The 25,619-nt window shown below is 43.6% G+C and overlaps 1 protein-coding gene across 9 annotated transcripts in view; it reads left to right on the top strand.

Moving 5' to 3' along the window:
- The window catches only part of Frmd4a (FERM domain containing 4A), a 579,710-nt gene that overhangs the window by 465,619 nt on the left and 88,472 nt on the right, over nt 1-25,619 (top strand). For all 9 annotated transcript variants that reach the window (XM_036187607.1, XM_036187611.1, XM_036187608.1 and 6 more), the window contains 2 exons: nt 13,148-13,204; nt 14,851-14,873. In XM_036187607.1, the coding sequence (XP_036043500.1) occupies nt 13,148-13,204; nt 14,851-14,873 (80 nt within the window). The remainder of the gene's footprint in view (nt 1-13,147; nt 13,205-14,850; nt 14,874-25,619) is intronic.

The raw sequence follows: 25,619 nt of genomic DNA, 5'->3' as shown, positions 1-25,619 counted from the left end.
TGGGGGCGCGGTAAGATGGCTCAGCAGATCAAGGTGCTTGTGGCCAAGACTGGGGAATCTGAGTTTGACCCCCAGGACACACAGTGGGAGCAAAGAACCAGTTCCCAAGAGTTGTCCTCTGACCTCCACACCTGTTCACATATCTACACACACTGTAATAAAACAATTGAAGTCAAATGGTTCTCAAAGGCTTAGTATGCAAATGCACCCGTGTCTTCCGATACACATGTCCTGCCCTTTTGAGTCATTTTGCTGTTCTTTCTACTATTTGCCTCTTTAATTCTAAATAAATGGCCCAGTTCTTCCTTGATGTGGCCCCTCTCAATTTATTAAACTCTTCAGAAGATAGACAGGATTGGGGTGTCCTCTGTAGCACCTACATGCTCCCTTCCCTAGTTTTCTCGGGGTAATATCGCACATCTGGGTGGAAGCCATAATCAACATCAGCATTTATGATCAACATTAGACAAGACTAATCCAACCATTGTCCTAGGGCTGTAATTCCTTTTTTTTAGACAATGAGTTCTTTTACCTGCAGGGATTCGTTACTTTGTTTCCACTTGTTTAGTTTCTGTGTATCCTTGGCTTTTTGCTCACAACTCCTACAGATTCCCAGATACATTCTAGTATTCAGTTCCAACGTGAGGGCAATTCATCAGCTCTCTCTGGCTTGAGTTTGTGACGGCTGCTGCTATTGATTCTCCTGAGACCTCCCTCCTGGAACCCTCTGCCCTCCTGGTCCATGAACTTGGCCAGCTTTCAGTTCTTCGTGGGAGGCCGCTTGCTTTCCTGTCTGGGTCTTTCCCCACCCTCCGCTCTGCACTGGGTCATCTGACTCCTGGATCCTGGTTTGGTTGGTTGGTTGGTTTTACACCATTTTTTATACCATGTTTTCCTGGACAGCATCCCTAAGTAAATCTAGAGAAGGGACACCCCGAAGCAAAATGTTTGGGTCCTTGTGGGTCTGAAATGTCTTTATCCCCCATTTCATATCTACTTAGAAGTTTGATGAGCTATAGAAATGCAGAATGACATCTTATTCATCAGCTATTTTTCCAGAAACTCCCAGTCTGTCCTTGTATGTGCCACCCCTGTGCCAGGCCCCCACAGCTGGATCTTCTGGGGCTTTCCTCTGTGTTCCCCTTATCTAACATTGCAGGAGTGCAGTCTTCATAGATACATTCTGCCGGGGACCTGCTGGGTGGATGCTTTTATTCTGGAGACTGTTTCTTCCTGAATTATTTCTTTGTTATCTTTTCCTCTTTCCTCCCCAGCCTCTCTTCTTCGAAGTGCTGGAAGTCAGAAGCTAGGGAAGGTTTGTGTCCTGTTTTCCATTTCTGGCTTCTTACTCCACTTTCTGGGAAGTTTATGTCAGCATTGCCTGTCAGTGCTTCTTTTAACCTTAACACACATACACACACACACACACACACACACACACACACACACACACACACACACACACACACACACACGCACACACACATATACACACACATGCAAACAAACCTGCACACACACATACATGCACACACACATACACACGTACACACACACATTGCTTCTAAGAATACCTTTGCATTTCTGTACTCTCTTTCTTTCTCTCTTTTAAAATATCCTATTTTAGGGTCTGGAAAGATGGCTCAGCATTTACAAGTGGTTTTGTTCATGGAGAGGACCCCAGTCTGGTTCCTGTCACCCACACCAGGCAGTTCACAATTGCCTATAACCCTAGTTCCAAGGGATCCGACAGCTACTGACCTCCATGGGCACATGCACATGCATGGGATACACACTTAAGTATAAATAAAAATGAATATTTGAGATTGAAAGACTCCTGGTCTATCTCTAGCCTCCCCATTTACACCCATAATTTTTAATTTAAAAAAATATTGCTTTAGGAATATACTATCTCATCATTTTGATTGTATTAATACAATGTATGCTCAACTTCCTTCCTAGTTATTCTGTTTGTCTTTTTCTATCTTTGCCTTTTCTGTAAGATGACATCTCCACCTCCACCCTCCAGCCTCCCAGCCTCCTAAACCAAACCACACCCTGGTCTCTCTTGCTGCGTGTGTGTGTGTGTGTGTGTGTGTGTGTGTGTGTGTGTGGTGTGTATGGTGCTGTGTGTGGTGTATGTGTGTGTGTGTGTGCATTATATGTATATGTGGGTGCGTGTGTGTGTGGTGTGTGTATGCATGTGTGTGTATGTGTGTATATGTGTGCATGTATGTGTATATGTGTGTGTATGCATGTGTGTATGTGTGTGTGTGTGTGTATGTGTGCATGTGCATGTATGTGTATATGTGTGTGTAGGTCAGAGGTCAGCCTCCATTGTCATCCTCAGCTGCTTTCCACCTTGTGGCCTTATCTGTTACAGGGAATCCCAGTCTGTCCATTCCTGATTACAAGGGAGCCAGGAAAAACTAATGAGAGGGTCTGAGTGCATGGGTCAAAATCATGTCTGAGTGGCACTGAGGAAGGGTCCAATGGGCAAGCTGCTATTCCCATGGGGACCTGGATATCAGTCTTTGGGTGAGGGATGTGGACTCCCATTTCCACCTGGGACATGCCAGTTGCCAGGGCTTGGAGGAAAAGTGGCCTTGTTTGGGGGTAAACTTTCTGTTGCCGCTTCCATCTATCTGGAGAAGCCTCTTCTCGTCTCTCCTTCAGCGGCAGGCAGGAAGGTGGTTTCCCTTCACTTTCTTGTGTTATTTTTCTCGAGCTACAAACATGGTTTTTCCTTCCTTCTTTCCTCCCTCCCTTCCTTCCTTCTTTCCTCCCTCCCTCCCTCCCTCCCTCCCTCCCTTCTTTTACCAGGGGTGAGAAAACACAGATACAGTAAATTCCTCTCTCACTTTCCCTTCCTTTACACCCTCATAATTTCTACAACAAAATCAGGGGGAACAGTCATCACTTCCCCAACTTGCAGGAGATTAACTATGTGAGAGCAGGACTGTCAATACACACTTCCGGTGAGACAGGAAGGACTGTAGTGTGGACTTGCTGACATCTCGTGTGGTCTAACAACCCCTATGTTGTAACTGCCTATAGTGACAGGTGGGCAGTGGGGAAATATTTATATTCAGGAGACGAACCAATGTCTTTTAGGACTATGTGTCATTTCCATGGAAAATTCCAATGAGATGCAGTGTTCCCTGGGTGAAGACTTGTGAGACAGCAGGATTATCCTGCCAAATCTTGCCCTCTGGTCTCTTCCCTCCTTGAATGTGACTTCTTATGACAGCTGGAGAGGTCCATCAGTAGTCACCCTATAGGAGGCAGCCCACCTGTCACACACAGCTGGAGAGATTTGGTAAACATGGACTCTTGGGTTCTTCTTCCACATTCAGGCTGTGAGGTGAATCCTACCTTCCTCTGAGTTCTGCACTGACAACTGAAATCACTGTCAGAAATTAGTTTGAACCAACCAGGCAGAAGTGGCACACGCCTTTAATTCCAGCACTTGGAAGACAGAGGCACGTGGATCTCTGTGAGTTCAAGGCCAGCTTCAAGGCCTGGTCTACAAAGTGAGTTCCAGGACATCCTGGGATGTTACACAAAGAAACCCTGTCTCAAAAATAAAATAAAAATAAAAATAAATTAGTTTGCCAGCAACCAGTGTAGTGGTACTTAGAATCCCAGCACTGGGGAGACCAAGGTAGGAGGATCATTCTAGACTACATATAATGATAATCTATCTGAAAAGATTATAGGCAGCTATGGTACAGTGCTGATCTATCATAAACAAAACCCAAGGTTCCCTTCCCAGTACCACATAAACCAATGCAGTGGTATATATCTGCAATTGTAGCATTCCAGAGGTAGAGGCAGGAGGATCAGAAATTCAGGGTCATCCTCCACTACTTAGCAAATTTGAGGCCAGAAAAAGGAGAGAGGGAGGGAAGGAGAGAGAGAGAGAGAGAGAGAGAGAGAGAGAGAGAGAGAGAGAGAGAGTTAAAAGTTTAAAAACTAGTCATGGAGAGATGGCTTGGCCATTAAGAGCACTGACTACTCTTGCAGAAGACCTGCTTTTGGTTGCCAGCACTCACTTGGTGATTGACAACCACCTCTAACTCCACTTCCAGGGGATCCAGTACTCTTTGCTGACCTCCATGGGATCCTGAACACATGTGGTGCACACTCAGATAAATGCATACACACAAAATTAATCAATTTTTGAGACAGTGTTTCTTTGTGTAGCCTTGAGCCTTGGCGGTCCTGGAACTAGCTCTGTAGACCAGGCTGGCCTGGAACTCACAGAGATCCACTTGCCTCTGCCTCACAAGTGCTGGGATTAAAGGCGTGTGCCACCACTGCCCAGCAAAATAAATAATTTTTTAAAAATTAGTCATGACATTAACCTCTCTACAAAATTTAGTTTGTAAATTGATGTCTTTTAAAGTTTTCTTTTTAATTTACATAGTCAATGCTGTATTTCTCTAATATGTTTAATGTTATTTTAAATGTCAAGATTTAGAAAGAATGATTCCTACAAATCTACAGATCCTAAAGGTACAAAGGAAATTGGAACATTTTTAATTTAACTTTACTTTTAATGCGCTTCACACGCAACTGGGGAGAGATAAGAAACTTGGCTCCTAAATCCAAAGAGCTTCTATCCCAGTTACCCAGAGGAGCGGCTGGTATTTATTTGCTGTGGGTGAGGTGACCTAAGTTTTGCTGCTCAGAATGGCTGGCGTGTTGTTGTAAATCTCATAGTCAAACCCTGTAGCTTTCCACTCTTTGTGTTCCCACAACTAAATTAGACTTCATCTCAGTTCTTATCACATCCAATCTTATCTGAGCCCCAAACCCCAAGGTCTCCATCTTCAAATGGAGTGAAATATGCTTCCTTGGGCAAGAGGAAAATGGCATGCCCATTTTTTTTGGAGTGGATTTTTTTTAAAGATTTATTTATTTATTTATTATGCATACAGTTTTCTGCCACCATGTATGCCTACATGCCAGAAAAGGGCACCAGATCCTGTTATAGATGGTTGTGAGTAACCATATGGTTGCTGGGAATTGAACTCAGGACCTCTGGAAGAACAGCCAGTGCTCTTAACTTCTGAGCCACCTCTTCAGCCCTGGAGAGGATTTTGATGATTACCTTCCATTAGCTGTGACTGACTAGACACATGACTGATGAACAGAAAACTTTTTATTGGTGACTTTCTGATCCCACTGCATTTGGTACTTGTGTGTAGACATCCAGAGCAGATGGTGACCAAAAAAGGCAGAGCTAGAACCAGATGTGACGGTGCACTCCTATAGTCTCAGAACTTGCAGATGGAGGCAGGAGGATCAGGAGTTCGAGGTCATCCTCAGCTGAGTAGCAAGTTGAGGCCAGTGCAAACTACGTGAGACCTTGTTTCAAAAGCTGAAGAAGAAAGGAATGGTTAGAGAGGGAGAGGAAATTGGGGATACAAAAACAAACCCCTGTTCTATGTGTATTAAAAGGTCTCATCTAACCTTTTTTTCTGAGACATCTGCCTTGATCCTGGAGCTTCATATATGCATAGTTTAATTAATTATTCTTGGACCTCGTTGGCCTCTGAGGTCCAAATGCTGTCACTCTTGTTGATACTGAAATAAGTGTTCTATATTAAAGAGCTTCAGAGAGCTGTGTTAATAGACCTGTGCTGTCTTTTCATCTGTAGGTGGGAGAAATGAAGCCTAGAATCTAGTCCCACAAGATGAGAAACCAATATAAATATTAGCCTCAGACTCCCGGGATCCCTATCCTTATCTCTCATTTTGGCTGATGAAGATGTAGCACATGTGCTTACATGACCAAGAGCACATGACAAGGGACAAGGCAGGGCTTTCCTTTTCAGCCTTTCAGAAATGAGCTTCTTGTCAGTGTGTAGCAGACTTTGAGAAGAATGGCTCCTTAGGACGTTAATGTGGGCTGTTGACAGTGGGTAGCACAAGAGACCCCAGTGCTGGGAAGTTCCAGTAAGAGTACAATGTGGATGGCATTGCACTTCTGTGGATCATGAGACGACAGACATGACCTATCTTGACTGCTGAAGACCTGGCAAAGGGCTGACAAAGGGGAACTATCCAAGTTCCCAGGTCTTATCCATGCCCAGACACAACTCCAGAGAGTCATTAAGAGTTGTGCAATGAGGCATGGCAACCATACAGCCACAGGAAGGTAGCCAGGGAGGTCACCTACATAACACCTCAATCCCCAAGTTTGATGCTATGCACCATGTTAGTCAGGGTTCTCCACAGAGACACAGAGGACCCTTACTGTGTGGGGTTGGCCCATGTGACTGAAGGCTGAGAAATCTGGGATATGCCTCTTGCAAGCTAGAGCCCAGAAAAGTCGTGACTCAGTCTAGAGGTCTGAGAACCAGGGAGGCCAGTATTGTAAATCTAAGGGCAGGAGAAAGTGAGATGGAAGATGCTAACTCATCCAGTGAGTCATGAAGCAGGCGTGGCGGTGCACACCCGCAGTCTCAGGACATGGGAGGCTGAGGCGGAAGAGTCATGAGTTCAAAGCTGCTCTGAGCTACATAGTAAATGCTCCTCAGCAAAACTCTATGTCAGCATCCCTCTCCAAGAGCGTGGGAGGGGGAAATAACAGGAAGTTTGATTTTCCTCTGCCTTTTATTCTCTTTGGGTCCTTAAGGAATTGGGTGGTAGCCACTGTTTAAGTCCAGTGATTCAAATGCTTGTCTCACCTGAAAACACCCTTTAAGACATGTCTATAAATATTAGTTAAGCCAGACACTGAGATAAATCCAAGTCAGAGGTAAACATTCATATTTCAATGGTAATAAAATACAACCATTGTCTGCATGGTGACCATTAGACTCAGCACTGCTCTTTAAGAAAGTTTGCTAAATACGACCATCGATACCCAAATACACCAATGAGCAGAGGCAAAACTCTGTGGTTTGGACTGTCTATCAATACCAGTGAGGAGAAATAAATAACACAGTGCAAGCATTTCCAGTGAGTTTGCAGTTTCTGGATTGCCTCTACATTTATGTCTCACCAAGTTCGGCAAGAGAATCAGAAAGCTTGTCCTTCGTGTCTGGTGAGGAAGTCAGTGAAACAGGAGGAGAACAGTGATGTTGACTGTTTCTGAGCTGTTGGGAGTCGGGGTTAAGACTAGAACTCGTTTTCGGGTGAGAGTAGTGGTGAACCTTAGGAAGACCGCCAGACACGACCTTCCCATGTGTTGGTAAGAATAAAGGTGGTGACTGGGTAAGGATCATGAGGAAAGATCCCCCTTGGGGTGACCAAGGCAGGGATTCTGATGGAGTTTGCTGACATCATCCTCACTTCCCTATAGTTGCTCCTCATGGTTTCTGTTCTAATTATTGTCTTCATTTTTGTTCCTGTTGCTGTGATAATGCATTCTGACAGAGGCAACTTTAGGCTTTATTCTGGCTTACAGTCCAAAGGTTTGTGATAAGAAAACATCCCCCACCCCCACCTCCACCCTGGTAGCGGGTAACTCCGCCTATGCAATAAGCCATCCAAGCCAAATTACTAATTCCAGGTTTAATAAATGGAGCAAAGCAACTCCCAGGTGACTCTTGGAAAGGCAAGAGAGGAAATCGAGAGGCAGGTCTGGCGAGCAGGTCTTAAATACCCTGTAGGCATGGTCTTGAGCAGTCCCAGGGGAGGAACTGACCCTTGGTGGGCTTTCTGAGGGGCAGGGTCTGGAATGGGAGGAGTGAGACCAGAGCAGAGATTCCCAACAGTTTGGTCTAACATAATAGGGAAGGCTTAGTGGCAGAGGCTTGACATGGTTGATCACATCACATCCATAATCAAGAAACAGAGGGATGGATGCTGCCCCCTTCTCCATTCATCCAGTCCAGGGTCCCAGCCATGGAATGGTGCCTTCCAACCTCAACTAATGTAATCAAGATAATCCCTCACAGACATGCCCAGAGGCCCATCTCCAGGGCAGTTCTACACTCTGTCAAGATGGCAATCAACACTAACGATTGCAATCATCTCATTTGTTGTATGAGAATGTTGGAATTTCTCATCCTAACCACAGAGATACTTCCATTGAGATTCTTGGTACAACATGAAAAGTACCAGCAAACCCTTCTGAACCGTGGGTCAGGAAGAACCGACTAAGGATGATGAGAAAGTATCCACAAGCCCTGTTGCATGGGGGTGTTTGTTTGGACTATGTCAAGATCCTCTGATGGAAATCTTCCCCAGATAGTTGAAAACTACCTCATTGCTGCTGAAGCAATGTAGAACAAAAGGAAGCAGTCCATCTTCTTCATCCGCCCTTTGAGAATGCACATGTGCATGCCTGTACACACTGGCAGATAACTCAATTCTGTCATCCTATACCATTTTCCAAGGATCAAAGGATGTGACACCAATCATTCAGTAGTAAGGGAAACAGAGGCCCAAAATGCATACATCATGGTCCCAGTAGCCAAAAGATACAACATTCCCTCTCAATGTAAAATTACCACATGTCCTCCACCACCCTAGATTCCCAGGCAAGATTCTAGCTCAGAAAATGACCCAGCAGAACCCCCTCCTCCTGGAAGTACCGGGGCTCGAGCACAGAGCTATGGATGGGATACGTCCACAGAGTGCCACAGCACCAGCCTTTGTAGATGGCCAGATGGAAGCCACTCAGATCTTTATTGAAGAGCCTCCCTCTCCTCACACATCCTCATTTTGGCTTCTGTCAAAGGAAAGTCCAGAGCCTGAGGAAAGTATTGGGGGGTGGGGGGAGGGCAGTGGCTTGTATGCTCTATTCTCTTGGTCAACCAGTTTGTTTTCTCTGTCGGAAAAGCACATGAAGGGGCCACCTCTGGCTTGCCAGGGAAGCCAGCTGAGGGGAAAGTAGAGTCATATTTGATGTCATGTGGCAGCTGGGACCTGAGAGGAAGATCTCTAGGACCTCTGCTAACTCCTCTACAGAGGACTCAGCTTTCAGGGGAACCTCCAGAAGTGAACAGAGAAAATCAAAGGCTTTGTTTCATTACGGAAAAATCTTAAAAATGTAATCACCTGGGAGGAAGAAATGCAAAGGAGATTATTAATTGTGATAAAAATAACAAGGATATTAAAACAAAAGATAAAGAACTATGCAGAGAGGGCTTGAGAAACCGAATTAAGATTTGGAGAATACACAAATCTTTTCTCAACAATCAAGAACTTGTCTTCCCCTATTCGGTTTGGGTCTTATATACACTCTCTAGACTGACTCCTCTGGGGACATCCAGTGATTGTTGAATTCAATAAATATTAGCTAGGAGTCCCAAGAGGTAACAACACAGCCTTCTCTATCAGATCTGGAGTGTGTGCAGAGTCTGGGCGTCTCCTCCTGCCTCCCTTTCCGCTGTTTTGGACACATTCTGACTCTGGGTCTTTTATAGTCTCTTCACCTTGGCGGGGAAAAAGGAGAATTTGCCCTACTTAGAGACATTCATTTCCACTTACCCTAAGGACAGCTACAGTGAGGGAGAACTTGCCTAACCCAGGCCAGACATTGAAGACTACGTTGTTGGAAGCTTCACTGTAGCTGGTAGAGCACTGTGGTTCATATTCGCCTATGGGACCTGCTGGGACTGCACAGTGGGTTGTGCAAAAGAAGCGGCCTTCCTTCCTTCCCCCACCTCTCCTTCCTCGCACAGACACTTACGTCTAGCAAATGATTCAAATTATCAGTTACATGGTATGCTCCTGCAGAGGGCTATCTGCCAGTGGTTGATTTTGAGTTACACATGAGATAAGCCTCCCAGATGGTGTTAACCATTAGCCCACTGTTGACCATTTGCCACTTCATAGGTACAAATGTTTAACAGAAAGGCTTACACATGAGCTCGCACATACACACACACACACACACACACACACACACACACACACACACCAATATGCTCTCAAGTACTCTTTAGCAAACTGATCAGTGGGAACTCTAGACAGTTTCTGTGAACGCATTTGTACACTGTTGCACGACTTACATTTTGATGGGAGCTGGTAATCCCACAACTGCCATTGCAAACATTCTCCCACATCCCAGCTCTGGCAGGGCTGATGAATTATGGAGGAGGTTAAGCTCCCGTGGCTGGTTAATCATAAAGAATTGCTGTCCCACATTCTTCCATATGGTTGTTGGATGGTTGGTTCTCTTGAGCCATACTTCTGAAGCAGCTCAGTAGCAACTGTCTTTATCCATTTGGAATTCCTTGGCCTGAGAGAACAAGAGGATATCCCTTCTTCAAAAGATGCAATACTGTTTATATATATTGCCATGAATTATGGCAAACAATTTTGGATGCCCCCCAACTAATTAAAAAAAAAAACAACCTCCATATATCAGAGTTTGGCTTGTAGTTCAAATAACTCTTAATTTAAATCACTTTTCATGCTAACTTCAGTTATAAATAATGTTCTGAGAGTGTGCTGGCTGGAACTGAGACCTTATTAACTTGGGAGGGGGCAGGTCCTAAATGAGGTCATACATTAGACAAGTTGTGGTTCCCAGCACAATAACTGCCATTATGGGCCTCATGACTCAAGGCAAACCACATCATGGTGTTGGATATCCATCCTCAGTAAAAAGCATGGTGTCAAGCTAACTGGTCTCTTGGTCTCTCCTAGCTTTTCCTCTTGCCAGCCACTCACTATCAGATCTAGAAATACTAGGGAATGAAAAATGAAGATGTGCTGGGCAAGGCAGCTCATGCCTTAATCACAGCACTTGAAAGGCTGAAGCAGGGCTGGAGAGATGGCTCAGAAGTTAAGAGCACCAGCTGCTCTTCCAGTAGGTCCTGAGTTCAATTCCCAGCAACCACATGGTGGCTCACAACCATCTGTAATGAGAGCTGGTGCCATACATGCAGACAGAACACTGTATACATAAATAAATAATTCTTAAAAAAAAAAAGAAAGAAAGGCTGAAGCAGGAGGATGACCATCAGTTTAAAGTTAAAGAGCTCTAGATTGAGACCCTATTTTAAATAAGAAAAAGAAAAAGAAGGAAGTGGTGAAGGCAGAAATTTCTCCTCAGTCTTGACAGTAGAAAAATGACATCACTTAACTTCTTGTTGCATGCTAATGGACCTGAATTTGTCTCTGATTCTACAGGCCATATATAATATGGCATCATTCACTTAAAAGTTCATTAAGAGGATGGGTCATGTCAAGTGTTTAACCACAAAAACAGATATTCTGGTGGGCAGATGAATTGTGGTGATGGTGTCTCAAGTATGCAGGCCTGCCTCCAAAGCCATCAAGTTGCATGTGTATGCGTATGATAAACACACAGACTTTTGCACATGTTTTAATTAGTGCCTCAATGGTGCTGCTTTTACAAACATATAAATTCAGGACCATGTTGCTTCATGGTGGGGAGTACTCTGATAGATGTGGTAAGTGGTTTTATTGTTGTGCAGGCATTGAGGACATTTACACAAACTATGGTGGCCATGACATCACTAGATGATGTCATCTTGGACCACTGAAGTAAATGCATGCTGGCATAGATGTGAATGTTCCTGCTTAGAGTCTAATTATGTCTGTGTTTTCACAAAAACATACATTGGATTTTTTTTCAAAACTGAAAAAGTTTTTATTCTTTTAAGGCCATGCTCCTAGATTACAGCCATTTGGAGAATGGACACCGGACTAGCAATGACTAATAGAACCTTCATTAAGTTAGAAACATTATAGATCTATGTTGACATGATAGCTACTAGCTACCCTGAGATCTGAGCACATGAAAGAACTATGCTGGGTACCACTGAGGAACTGCACTTTTAGTTTTGCCTCATTTAACTTCCAATCATGTCGTGATTCCACTGGGACATGTCTTTCAATAAAGCCTCACTGTGAGTGCTAAGGCAGAAATTAAAGAGACCGTAATGGGGCTGGACGTGGATGTGAACCCTTCAGTCACAGCACTTGGGAGACAGAGGCCAGTGTGAGCTCTGGGCCAGCCAGGGCTACACATGAGACCCTATCTCAGAAAATACAAATAAAAAATGTAATTTTCATTATTGAGCAGCTCTATTCCTACAACTGATAAGATGAGCAGGCTTGGAGCTGGAGAGATGTCTCAGTGGTTAGGAGCACTGGCTACTCTTCCAGAGGACCTGGGTTTAATTCTCAGCACTCAAGTGATAGCTTATAACCATCTATAACTCCAGCCCAAGAGGATCCAGCACCCTCTTCTAGCCTTGAATATGTGTCTGCACAGAGTCTCTCTCTTCCCCTCCCTCTCTCCCTCCCTTCCTCCCTGCATCCTTCCCTCCCTCCCCACTATTGGTGAAATTATTAAGGCCACTCCACGTAGTTAAAAGGGAGGTTTATTTTGTGACATAACTTAGAAATGAAGGGATAGGTAGGTTGTAGGGTCTGGCAAAGGTATAGCGCAGTCTGATAGTGTTCTCTGAAGACTCTGCTTGATCTACCTCCAGCGTTCAGGGTCCAGGCACCAAGAAATCCCTCTCCTTTGGATCCTGGGTCTTCAGCATCCTCTCTCAGTCCGGCAATGTAGGCGTGACCATTACTGAAACCTCAATGGGGGTTAGAACTTCCAGGCCAAGGCTGGAATGGCTACCCACTACACCCCACTCCCACTCTCTCTTTTCTTACACACACACACACACACACACACACACACACACACATACACACCCCTTCCTTCTGCATGCATGTGATACACAGACATACACATAAAACAGCCATACACATGAAATAAAAATAAAGATGAGCAGGTGTCTGCAAAGCTGGACATGGTCCATCCCTACTGCCTCATCCAGATTTGAAGATGATGTATGCATAGGCTTCTTGAAAAGATCTTGGGAAGTGTTCAGGATGGAGTCACTTGGAGAAACTGTCTAAAAATCAAAGACACTCTAAAAGTATTTGTGATTCTGGGGAACTCCCAAGAAAGACCAGGTCTCTTCCATGGGAGCTGCTATAAGGAATCTGTTTAGTACCAAATTCCAAAGAGTTCAGTGACACATGCCTAGAATCTCCACAGCTGGAGGGCAGACACAGCAAGGTTGTGAGTTTGAGGCCAGCCTGGACTACATTGTGAGATCTGTATTTTTAAAGTTTTTAATTAATTAATTATTCAAAACTAAGTAGATGTAAAAGATGTAGCTTGATTTTTTTTTTTTCCTTTCAGGAGCTTATTGATGTTGACAGTGAAGTGGTGTTTGAATTGGCTTCCTATATCTTACAGGTAAGTTGTTATACATACACACTAAAGGAAATGTGGCTGCCATGCACATGCAGCAGCTACCTCCACTGTTTGACTTTCTAAGGTTTTCTAGCCACAGATGAAGGAGGTATTAGGAATGTTGATGCCATGGCTGTAATTAGAGGTTTGTACTATTCCAAAATTTCAAGACAGTATATCATATGACCTTGAGGGAAAGTTATGGGTTTAATCTGCCATTGTTTGATTCTCCACCCTACACAAAAGAAGGTACCAAACTTAAGTGGGGTACCTTCTTTTGTCCTGAGAAAATCAAATGAATACCTAGAAAGAATTACCTCCTCTCCCCCAAAAAATGTAAAGTAGCAATCTTTAGTTTGAGACAGACAGACAGAGAGGAATACCTGTAGCATGAATCCTAATTAGTCTTAAAAATAAAAAAAAACCTGGTGTCAGATATCAGGTTAAATGCTGAAAGATCAGAGAGACAAAGGAGCAAGCCACAGCCACCTCTTACCTTGCCAACTCCTCAGCCTGAAAGAGGTTGAGCTCCTGTCTCTGCCTGCCTTATATTCCTCTCTCTGCCCACCCATATCATTTCCTGTTTCCTCCTCCCTGGTACTGGGATTAAAGATGTGTGCCTCCCAAGTACTGGGATCAAAGGCATGACGTCCCAAGTGCTGGGATTAAAGGTGTGTGCCACCACTGTCTGACCTCCATGGTTAATTAGTGGCTAGCTCCGCACTCTGACCTCCAGGCAAGCTTTATTTGTTAGAGCACAAACAAAATATCACCACAAGTATCATCTATAAGGTTGGCAGGATGAATTGAAGTACTATCATGAAGTTATTCTTTTAACAAGTATTTATTGTGTATGCTGTGTCCAAGATAATTCTACCATGCTCACTGATGTTCAGATGGGCTCTGACTTCCAATTCCAACAGTGTAATTAGGAAAGAGCTCACCGTTCCAAATGAAACAGAAGAAGTAGACTGTTGTAGCCTGGCACAGTGGCATGCACCTGTAATCCCAGCTGCTTTGGAAGTTGGGCCAGGAGGGCAGACTGCAGCTGTCTGAAGGGAAAGGAAGGGAGGGTGGAAGGGACTGGAAGAGAAGGGGCTTGGGGGGGGGGAGATAAGAAACTGAAGATAGGGAGGGGTGAAAGTGTGGAGAGGAGGAGGGGAGGGAAGAGGGGAGAGAGAGATAATTTGTATGTATAAGGAAAGGAGAGAGAGGAAAAAAGTGAGGGAGAGAGAATTTTATCTAGATATGTGCTCAGTTTAGAAGTTTTAAGCCTCATTTAGCTAGACTGGGGCCTTGAAATACAAACTTAGATATAACTTTGTGAAGTTTACATTGTGTCTCTTATTCGGGTGGCATATGTATATATTCTTCCTGACTCTGACCCACCAGACAGGGTCTTACTATGCAACCAAGGCTGATTCCAATCTCAGAATCCTCCTCCCTGAGTATCCCAAGTGCTGGGAATTGCAGTTCCGGGAATGTTCTCCCACAGCTGGCTGAGCGTTCCTGTCACTGAGGAAAGGGTGCCAGCAGTAGGAAGCCTGTCTCACCTTATTCAGCAGAGAAGTAGCCTTGATTCTAGGACGTAAGTTTTTATTCTTAACCACTGATCCACCATGTTTCACTCATTTGTTTTTCTTCCACAGGAAGCAAAAGGCGATTTCTCTAGGTGAGTCCCCAGAAGTCGTTCTCTTCTTGGCTTAAAAAAAAATGTATTTGTTGCTTTTTCATGTAAAGAAACTTCCTTGCATGTGCCTTGTGAGAGGTGTGGTGTACTAATTGGTGAGACCCAACTGTTGGACTGTCAACTGAGCAGGCGGTCTGGCAGGGCACACACAGTGAGAGTGAGGAGAGTATTCTTACTAAACCAACCTCCTTTGGGCCACTGAAAAGCTGAGCTCAGAGCCCGGTGTTTCCAATGGCCATTGTGCTCCTGTGTCTCCGGGGAGCCGGCAATCACTCCTGGGATGTAAATTTGGCTGCATATAACCTGACAGTTCTACCGAGTAGATGGATAGATACACATCTTTTTTTTTTCCCCTCTCAATTTAGTTACTGACTTTCTAGGGGGAGTATTAACAGCAGAGAGATACCACTCCTGTCTGTCCTCCATGGAAATATGCTATGTTGAGAGGAGAAAAACAACAGACTTAACTGCTAAGGATAGTGGGAGAAATCCGGTGCCACTACTGGCTTGAATATTCATTCATTGAGCACCATACAAAAGGCAGCACAGCTGAAATTGTCCCCAGTCTCTCCTGAGCTACATGGAGCCCTCACAGCACAGGGGATGGTAGCTAGCCCTGAGCAGAACAAACTGTTCATAGGCAGACATTTCCCAGGATTCTGGTTTATCAACATCTTCTGGGAAAAGCTCAGGATGGCCCATTCTTTAGGATCAAGAGTTTTCTGTAAAAGAAATGTCTATAGGGCCAAGAAAGCAAAACATCCAGCATGTGGTCTCAAGAGCTGGGGCTGATAGCTCAGTGGTAGGACACCCCTGCCTGACAGATGTGAGGCCAGTTATAGCTCCCATCCCCACAGTGGAAAAAGAAAGAAGAAAAGAAAAAGGTACAATGTTCTGGCCTAACAGGATAAAGGCAGAAAATTAATGTCAACAAGAACTAGACATCAGATCTGGGGAAATGGTGCAGGAGATGAAGTGTTTACTACGCAGGCATGAGGACAAAGCCCCGGCATCCATTTAGAAATCACAGTAGTAACTGTGCGTCTGTACCTCCAGTGCTGGGGCAGAAAGAGACAGAGACAAAAAGACCCCTAGGACTTGCCTGTCAGCTGGTCAGTCAAAGCAGTAAGCTCTAGGTTCAGTGAGAGACCTTGCCTCAAAAAGAGTAAGGGACTTAAAGAAGTCACTTGAGTCTGCTTCTGGTTGCTACACTCGCCTGTACAGGAGGATGTTCCTGCACACACACAGACACAAATTGTATTTCTTGCCCATCAAGAGCACATGCATCTTGCTATCTTAAAGGTTTTTTTAATCTATAAACATACCCTAAACTAACCTGAGGTGTGTGTTCTCAGTCAACTATCTCAGCTAAATGGAAAGGGATATTTTAAAATCTAAAATGATAGTTGGCAAGCTTTTTCTGTAAAGGTCACATATCTGACTTCCCCAGGTCACATGGTCTCCACTGCAGGAACTGCACCTTGTCCAAGTGTCAAAGGAGCCTCATGTGGTAGGAGAATTAAGAAACATGGTTGTGTTTCAATAAAACTTTATTTAAGGAAACAGACATTTGAATGTCACATAAATTCTCGTGCATCATGAATTTTTCTTCCTCTCCCTCCTTTTCTCTTGTTCCTCCTTCCCTTTCCTCCTCCTCACCTTCTTTATCTAAAAATGTATGACCTCCTCTTCATTCACAGGCCATATATAATCAAGAGCGGATGTATAATTTGAGCCTGTGCACTAGAGTTAGCTGACTCCTTGTTGGTCCAAATTGTAGCCCCATTATCTCAGTTGGAGTTCTTTCTGTAAAGAGAGTTCCATGCCTCCTTTATTTGGGTTTCCCAAGTCTTTGGCAGGAAGTAGAGAGAGCCAGATTTTCACTATCTAACAGGTGTGGGAGGCCATAGCCAGAGACCCTGAACTTGGCAAATGGCCAGTCCTCATGTACTTGTTGAATGAAGTTCATCTGTTGAATGAAGCTTGCTCTGTTTGTAGACAATATATCTTGTAATCTGCTCTTTGCTTTTTTTTCTTATGACCTGAGTTTGGGATTAGAATTGAGGCTTTCAACAAGTGTAAATTCATCCACTTAAAAAAGATGTCTGCAGTTGTATGAAAACTGGTTGAAAAGCCACAAATCCAGTGGAGGCCTGTGTCTGGTGTACTTATTCTGAAGAAACTTTTCTATTGGCCATCTCAGAACCCACACATAGAGCGCCCTGACCAGAGTGTGGTGTGTGTGTGTGTGTGTGTGTGTGTGTGTGTGTGTGTGTGTGAGAGAGAGAGAGAGAGAGAGAGAGAGAACTGGAAACAACTTCTTCCGTCCCACAGATCCTGGGAGTGCAGCCACACAGGCTAACCACCAGGGAGGAAAAAGAGCAGGCTTGGCCCCGTAGTCCTTCATGGCCCCTTTGTCAGCTCCAGCACACCAGTGTGTTAGTTGAAAGCAGATATGCGAAGGCTGTTTCATGGGTCAGAGCTGGCTAGCGGCTTGTCTGTAGCTGCAGCTGTCTAGAGAGAGAACTAGCTGTCAGGAGAACTGGAGGTCAGATAGTTCATGCAAGGACAGTTTGTCTCATCCCATAAAATCCACCCCACAGAATGCAGAGGGGAGCCGTGACATGCCAGTCCCGGATAACACACCAATTTCTAAAGGAGACTCAAGATCGATGATAACTCTGGAGAATTCTCAGGGCCACTGCACAAATATGAGGACTGTGGTTCAGCACACACAAAGCTGAAAGCAGCATTGTGTAACCCCAGCACTGTGTGTCGGTATGGGGACAAAGGCCACAGGATTCCCCGGTGCTCATCCACCAACCAGCCAGGCAGAACTCAACTACAGGCTCAGTCAGAGACTGTCTCATGAAAATAAGGTACAGGGCAATCAGGGAAGACCCCTGATGCCAATCTCTCGTTTCCATATACCCACAGGCATATGTATTCACACCTACTGGAACACATCAATGAAGTACACACATAAGAAGAAACAATAAAATGTTAAGAAAAATAGTCTCAAGAAAGTAATATATGCTTGAATTCGGGAATAAGACACATCTTTTTTGGTTTTTCAAGACAGGGTTTCTCTGTGTAGCTCTGGGTGTCCTGGAACTCTGGAACTCACAGAGATCCACCGCCTTTCTCCCAGGTGCTGGGACTAAAGGTGTGTGCCACCACTGGCCAGCTTGATGCTTCATCTCTTATGTGTGGCTCTTGAGGGCCACTTCTGAGAAGATTCTCCATACCTAGGAGTTCACCATATTGGTTTGGTAGCTGAACAACAGGCATTTTAGATTTGCTGTTTGCATAGTTTAGTTTTGCAGAAACTAGATTTTGACACTAGTCATTAATGCATGGTTCTTTTACCTTAGTTCTGTGTACAACTGAATGGTTTTAATTTTTAAGCATTACCTGCCATAAATATGTTTTCCTCAACAACATCAATAAAAAATAAGCTTAGAGAAGGCTTCGTACATTTAGCACAGGATCCAAGGCTTAATTCTAAGATGCCACAGAGTCTAGGTGGTCAAATAGCCGTTTAAATGAATGACCTCACACGAAAGCCAAAGTAGCCCTGGGGCTGGAAAAATGTCTCTCTCAGTGGTTAGGAATACTGGCTTCTCTTCCAGAGGACCTAGGTTTGATTCCCACCATCCACATGGCAACTCATTCATTTATAACTCTAGCCACAGGGCATTAGACACTCTCTTCGGGCCCCCAAGGGCACTGCATTAATGTGGCGTACAAACTTGCATATTGAAATAAGTAAGTCTTCCACAACCTGAGGGTCTTGAATCTGTCCCTTCCTAAAAGCCTACCTGGCTCTGAGCACTGTCTTTCTACACAACAGTTCATCAAGTGGGATTTGACTCTATCTGTGGAGAATGAGTATTAAAAACCTACAAACCGTAAGAACACCTTCACTGAAGCATGAGAGAAAGGAGGTTATGTTTGTGAGTGAGAGAGTTGGAAGTGCTGACAGAGTGTCCATAGGAAGAGGCTGATACGGGGACAGCCCAGAGCAAGAACAGCTCTGCTGTGCCTCTCCCAGGCTCTTCTGTCTGTGAGCCCCTTTTCCTTGCTCAGCACATCCCAAAGGGTTTTCTTGCATATTTCTCTTTTCAGTTGATAGAAAGGCTCACAGCCTCTTCTTACAGTTTTTTTGAGACAGGACCGCTCTCTATATCCCTGACTGTCCTGAAACTCACTATGTAGACCAGGCTGGCTTTGAACTCACAGAGCTAGGATTTTCTCTGCCTCTCAAGTGCTGGGACTAAAGGTTTGTGCTCCACAACTAGCATTCTTAATGTGATAATGAAATGTTGGGTTAACAATGCTGAAATCCAATGGCTGAGATATAGTTAAGTGAATAGTACCCATGATAGTGAGAAAAAAAAAAAATGTGTCATGCGTGTTGATAGTCTGACATGGAGTAGACCAATTTGTATGCTCTCATTAAAGGGTTAGGAAATAGTCTTATCTAAAAATAATGTTTTCTCACTTGTACTGTTTTCCTCAGCACAGCCCAAATAATCTTGCTTCATTTCCTGATGTGTGTTCATGTTTAAAAACAAATCGCATGTGTCACCATTCAGGAAGTGAGCAGAGTTGGCATTTCTGTCTGAAAACAATTGAATGGCCTCTGAGCTATCAATCAGGGCAGCTCTAGGAGCTAATCTTAGGTGGAGTGGGCCTAATTTGGTTTTTGGGAATAAAACCAAAAAGTCTTCATGTAATCCTCATGGATCAACGTTAGGCAACTAGCAGATATTGCCTGCAGACAAGGTTTATTCATTACAATGTCTCAGTTTCTTGACTGTCGGCCCTTTTTGTGTGTGGAATAATATATGTATGTATGTGCAAAGGCACATGTGTACATGTGCATTTAGACACCACAGGTCTATATCAAGTGCCCTTTTCCATGCTCTCCACCTTGGTTTTTGAGACAGAGTCTCTCACTGATTAACTGGAGTGACTGGCCACTGAATCCCTGACAATCCTCCTGCCTCCTCTTCCCAGCTGGGATCCCAGACCCATACCACCATGCCTGACTCTTTTCATAGGTAGTGGGGATCTGAAGTCAGGTTTCATCCCTGCACAGCAAGTGTCTTAATCACTGAGTCACCTCCCAAAAACCCCTCTTGGGATGGTTTTTGGTTTTTTGTTGTTGTTGTTGTTGGTGGTGGTGGTTTGTTTTTGTTTTGTTTTGTTTTGTTTTTGAGACAGGTTTCTCTGTGTAGTTTTGGTGCCTGTCCTGGATCTCGCTCTGTAGACCAGGCTGGCCTCAAACTCACAGAGATTCACCTGGCTCTGCCTCCCAAGTGCTGGGATTAAAAGTGTGCACCACCACCGCCCAGTGGGATGTTTTTATTTAATATCTTTTTAAAAATCCTTTTGCTACTGTAGAAAAGTAGTATCTATTTCTTGCTAAATCATTGAAAAAAACAAAACAAAACAAAACAAAACACTCATTGAATCAACCTACCAGGAATCCAAACTTTCAAGTGAGATTCTAATTTGACTTAACAGAAGATAATCATGGTGCTGAACTAAATAAGCCATTAGGGACAATAACTTCTTTTTATTTTTGTTTGGGAACATTTTTTCACAAGGAAAAGGTATTTAACCCCGTCCCCCACCACTAACCCATCTCTTCATACTAACTTTGAGAATCACCACGTCTTTACTTTCAATAGCTTTTTGAAACTTTCTGGAAGTGTGATAGAAACATCTTTTTAAATAATTATTTTCTTCTGGTCATGAAAGTTTGTGCATGTAATCCTGGCATCAGGGAAGGCTGGAGCTGAAGGACCACCCTGACCCTAAGGCCTGCCTAGACTACACACAGTACTCCAGGCCAACCTGGGCTATGAAGTGTAGTACTCTGTCACAGAACAAAAAATATGATAATAATCTAAACATTTTTCAAAGCTGAAACACCATTAATCATTGATATCAAAGACCACAGCACCCCTGACATATAGAATCCTCAGTGCACTACAGGCCAGAAGGTCACATGACTCATGAAAGAGGCTATAAGGTTATGACTTTCTTTTCCTCTCTAGTTTCCATTCTGTTTTAGTTTTCCTTGTCTTTTTTTTTCATGATAGATAAGTGAATAAAATGTAACTGATAGTGAAATTGAAAAACATGAATGGAAGCGCCATCACTTCAGAATGGCCGTTAGAGCCACACAGAACAAAATGTACCGAGGTGTTCCCAGTCTGACAAGTGTTTGGGTGGCTTCCTTAAACTAGTTGTGTGGTGTGTTTATTTGTGATCTGATTAGAGTAAAGTGATTTTCATGGGGGGAGGGGAAGAGTCATCTGGGACAAGTGAAAACATCTGTTCCATAGAATGTTTTGGTAACAAGCTTTATTAAAACGGAATTACCAAAGCTCTGCTGCCCTGGGCTGTCTACTAGGACCTGGAAATACCTTTGTTACAGAAGACTAGAGGAGCTGATGTTAATCACTACAGCAAGTTCCTGCAACACAAGCTGTGTTAGCATCCATAAGCCAACTGGAAAAGACTCATAGTAAAGAAATGCCATATAAATGTCCACGAACTACACTGTGTTCATCTGGTGGACTCTCCATTTAGCAAATTCCTCCGCACATGGCAGAGGTAGGGAAAGCCAGGAAGCACTGACAGGCTCAGCGGTCCAGAAAAACATAGTCCAGGAAAAGAAAGGAGATTTTGATTGACTAGCTGGGAGTTGGCGTATATGATATTGTTACCAGTTCTTGTGCCACTGTGACTAAAATACCTGCACAAACAGTCAAAGAGTGGAGGGACTCATCCAGGCTCACATTTCAGAGGGTTCCATCCATGGTTGTCTGGCCTCTTGTACTGGTACAAAACATCATGGTAGTAAGGTGTGTGTGGTGGAAGGAAGTGTTCACACCTGGCTTAAAGGAAGCAGAACAGTAGCCTGGGTTATTTACCTCCTAGAACCTTCCCCCAGTAGACAACCTGCTTCCTTCAGCTTGACCCCACTTCCCAAAGTTTCCAGAAATCCAAAATAGCACACCCATCCCCATCTAGGAACCAAGCATTCAAAACTTGAGCCTGTGGGGGACATTTCAAATTCAGGCCGCAATAACATCTTACACAATTAAATGGTCTATGTGAGAGAATCTGAGCTTATGGGGCTGGGGGTTAATGGTTGGGAAGAAATCTTACTGTATCCCTGAGATTGCATCTGTAGGGTTCTATTGTGTTTCTTTTCAAAAGGAAAACCCTGCTTTTGGAAATAGAGCAATGTATTGCTCAATCAATAGAGACAAGCAGCAGCCCTCATTAACACAAGAGGTTGATTTTCAAATGAGGAGTTGCAGTGTTTATTTATGCTGAAACATCCCCACTAACTCCCAGAAGCCACATGTTCTTAGGTCCCTGGGAGAGCAATTAAAAGCAAAGAGCATAATGACCTTTTAATATTTTATCTCCTATAAACCATGGGACTGTATGGTCACTAGTCCAGCAAGAAAGAAACTTTGGTGAACAAAAAACAGTTGTTTTTCTTTTCACTTATGAAATCTGGTCTGCCCCCTTTGAAAGTTCACTAGTAGTTAATGTAAACTAAAATGGGCCTCTAAAAATTCTAGGCTTTGAAGTCTTTCTAGTCAAGCCAGAGAATGCAAGTCATGGGCTTGAGCAAGAATTCTAGAAATTCCCAGAAAAGACAAGAAAGATCTCATGTTCTTGTACACATTTTTGAAACATGATATGTGCATTCATATCAATGGCTAGCTTTCAAAAGATGAGACCATGTATCTCCTTGCCCTCCTTCCAGGGTTGCCGGCTGGGAGCACTACAACAACACTATTATGTTGCCTTTCATTGCTATGATAAAATACCATGACCAAAGGTAACTGAAGAAAGAGTAGCTTATTTTGGCTTCTGGTTCCAGACATATAGAGAGGCTATCATGGCAGGAAGGTATGGCATGATGAGAAGATCAGGAAACTGACTGTTCACATGTTCATCCACACACAGAAAGCAGAAAAAGAGAACAGGAAGTGGGTCAAGGCTATAAACTCTTAAAGCTCCCCCCCACCCCCCGTTTATTTCTTCCAGCAAGGCTGTACCTCCCCCAAACAATGCCACCAACCGGGGACCAATTATACAACACTTGAGCCTATGGGAGATGTTTCTCATTAAAACCACCACAACCACAAATCAAAGTTTGCAGATTACTTAAGCCATAGCTTTTCATTTACACAAATGATTTGCATCTAAGTCAGCAAATTCAGGTATTATAAATCATTATTAGACATTTTGATCATCTGGTGTCTATTTTCATAAAATGGATATTTGGGGGAGGGATAGGGAAAGTTGTTATGGGGTCTCACTCTGTAGCCCAGGCTGGCCTGGAATTCAGGATCCCCTGCCTCAGCCTCCTGAGTGCTAGCATTACAAACAGGCACTGTCATACCTGCCCACTACAATTTTTGAATGGCCAAGAGAGAGAAAATAGTTGCCACTCTCCTCTGGCTGGAGAAAGAGGTTTGCTGAGACCTTTTAGGTCAAGAGTGAAGACAAACACAATAACACAGGTATTTATGTTATTAATGGCTTAAATGTAGGATACAGCTTTCATGACCTAACCAGTTCCATCATACTTCAACATGTCAATTCCCTTAGTGCAGTTTCCCAAGGGAAAAAGGTGTCATATGTTAGACTTGAAGCATACTTCTCATCTCAGTGAATTGAAATTAATATGATTCTCATATATCCGATTGTTTGAAAAGAAAGAGGTGTCTGTAGAGTTTTCCCATGATTAGAAAATGACCCTGAGAGCCATGAGTAATTGAGAAGCAGCAGGACTCTGTCACACCACTGGCAGCTTCCACAGGAACAGAATCTGAGAGTTTGGAGTGAAGTGTTCCCACAGAAAAGTTATGAACATTTCCAGAAAGCTTTGTTTTGTGCAGGGAAGTCCATTTGAGCTTTTGGATGTGTGATTTACATTTCAAAGTGCAAAATTACATTGATTTTTTTTTTTTTTTGCAAGTTGATATCATTCAAATCCTATGGGAATTATTCAGCTATAAAGGGAGGAGGGAACTTTACTTTGTGACTCTTTTGTTAGATATGGATTTAATCTTGGTATCATATTTTGCGTGAATTCTGAAGAGCACAGAGATCCATGGTCATGACACTGTGTCAAATTTTCAGAGTTGACGTCCCCAAGTTAAAGGCTGACATTGTGGGGATAATCAGTTGTTTTCTCTGTCTCTTTGAGTAGAATTGTTTGCCTGAAATCACAGGCTAAGGAAAGAAATCTTAACTTGTTTTGCATTTTACACATTTACAACTAAATGAGAAGTTCACAGGGATTTCCTTGAAGCCTAGGAAAATTAGATTCACTAAGAATACCCATATAATTGAGCAATTAGCATCAGAAATGAAGGTAAATAATTCATGAACGTGTTAAGATGTTAGTGTTAGCCCATGGTACATGTCCAAAATCCAGAAACCCGTGGAGAAAAATAATCTCTGAGTCTCCAGATGTTTTTCTTGGTCTGCAGATGTCAAGTGCAAAGACAAAGATTTCACATATACATGAGCCCCGAAATGGAAGATTTGGGTGACATCTTCCAAGCCATCAGCTTTCCCGAACCTTCTCCCCACACCTGGGCAAGCATGTGGTGGAAAGGAAATGAGCATGCGTGTGCTGGCGTCTTTTCTTTGTTGTGTTTATTATATCAGTGTTGCCATGCTCACCATCAGAAAACAAAGAGGGTGGGAGAGAAGAAGAAAGAAGGAAAGATAAGAACTGTTTCTTGCGCCCTTCTTGAAGATCAGTAGAGGATAGGTCTATAATTCCACTTCTTAGGCATCATGGAGTTTTCTAGGTTCATTGTACTGATGAATAAAGGAATGCTGACTGGCAGGGCATACCTGAACCTTGAGGCTCCCAGTGCTTCCAGATTCAGAATCTCTCAATTCGGAATGTCTCAGATCCCAGACAAGAGATTAAGTGCTGGTCCCAGGTGGGAATTAACACCCTGACCAGGCAGAGCTGGCCTCAAAGAGATGGCTCTCCCTGAGCGGAAACACAGATGTTGCCGGAAGTGGTGGTATATGTCTATAATGCCAGCATTTGGTGGTGGTGATGAGGCACGGGGAAGAAGATCAAGAATTCAAGGTCAGGGACTGGAGAGATGACTCAGAAGTTAAGAACAGTCGCTCTTCAGAGGACCCAGGTTCGATTTCCAGGTCCCTCGTAGCAGTTACAGATGATTGTCTCTGTGGTCACTACAGTTCTAGGAGATCAGTGCCACCTTTGTCCTCCATGGGCACCAAGCACACATGTGGTACACAGACATGCATACAGGCAAAGCATCTATACATATTAAATAAAGATAATTTTTTAAAAATTCAACATCAACCTTGACAGCATAGGGGGTTTGAGGCCAATCTCAGCTAGATGAGGCTGGACCCTGTCAGGGGTGGGTCAGGATAGAGAAGGAAGAAGGAAAAGGAGGAGGATGGAGAGGAAGGAGGAAGAGAAAGAAAAAGGAAGATCAATGTTCTCACCAGGGGGAAAACATAGTAAAACATACCCTTGAGCGAAAAGATGGGCTTGCCACCAAATAGGTTAAGAAAAGTTTGTCTTCTGGAGGTTTGTGGGTTTTGGAAATGTGTGAAAGGATTGTAGAGTCCTACTCCAGAACATTCTTTCCCTGGAGAACCATAGTTTCATGATACGCTTAT

The sequence above is a fragment of the Onychomys torridus genome, chromosome 5, assembly GCF_903995425.1.
Source record: "Onychomys torridus chromosome 5, mOncTor1.1, whole genome shotgun sequence".
In the NCBI taxonomy this organism is placed as follows: domain Eukaryota; kingdom Metazoa; phylum Chordata; class Mammalia; order Rodentia; family Cricetidae; genus Onychomys; species Onychomys torridus.
Note: the sequence above shows the minus strand (reverse complement) of the source record. Positions and strands in the feature narration are given on the sequence as shown.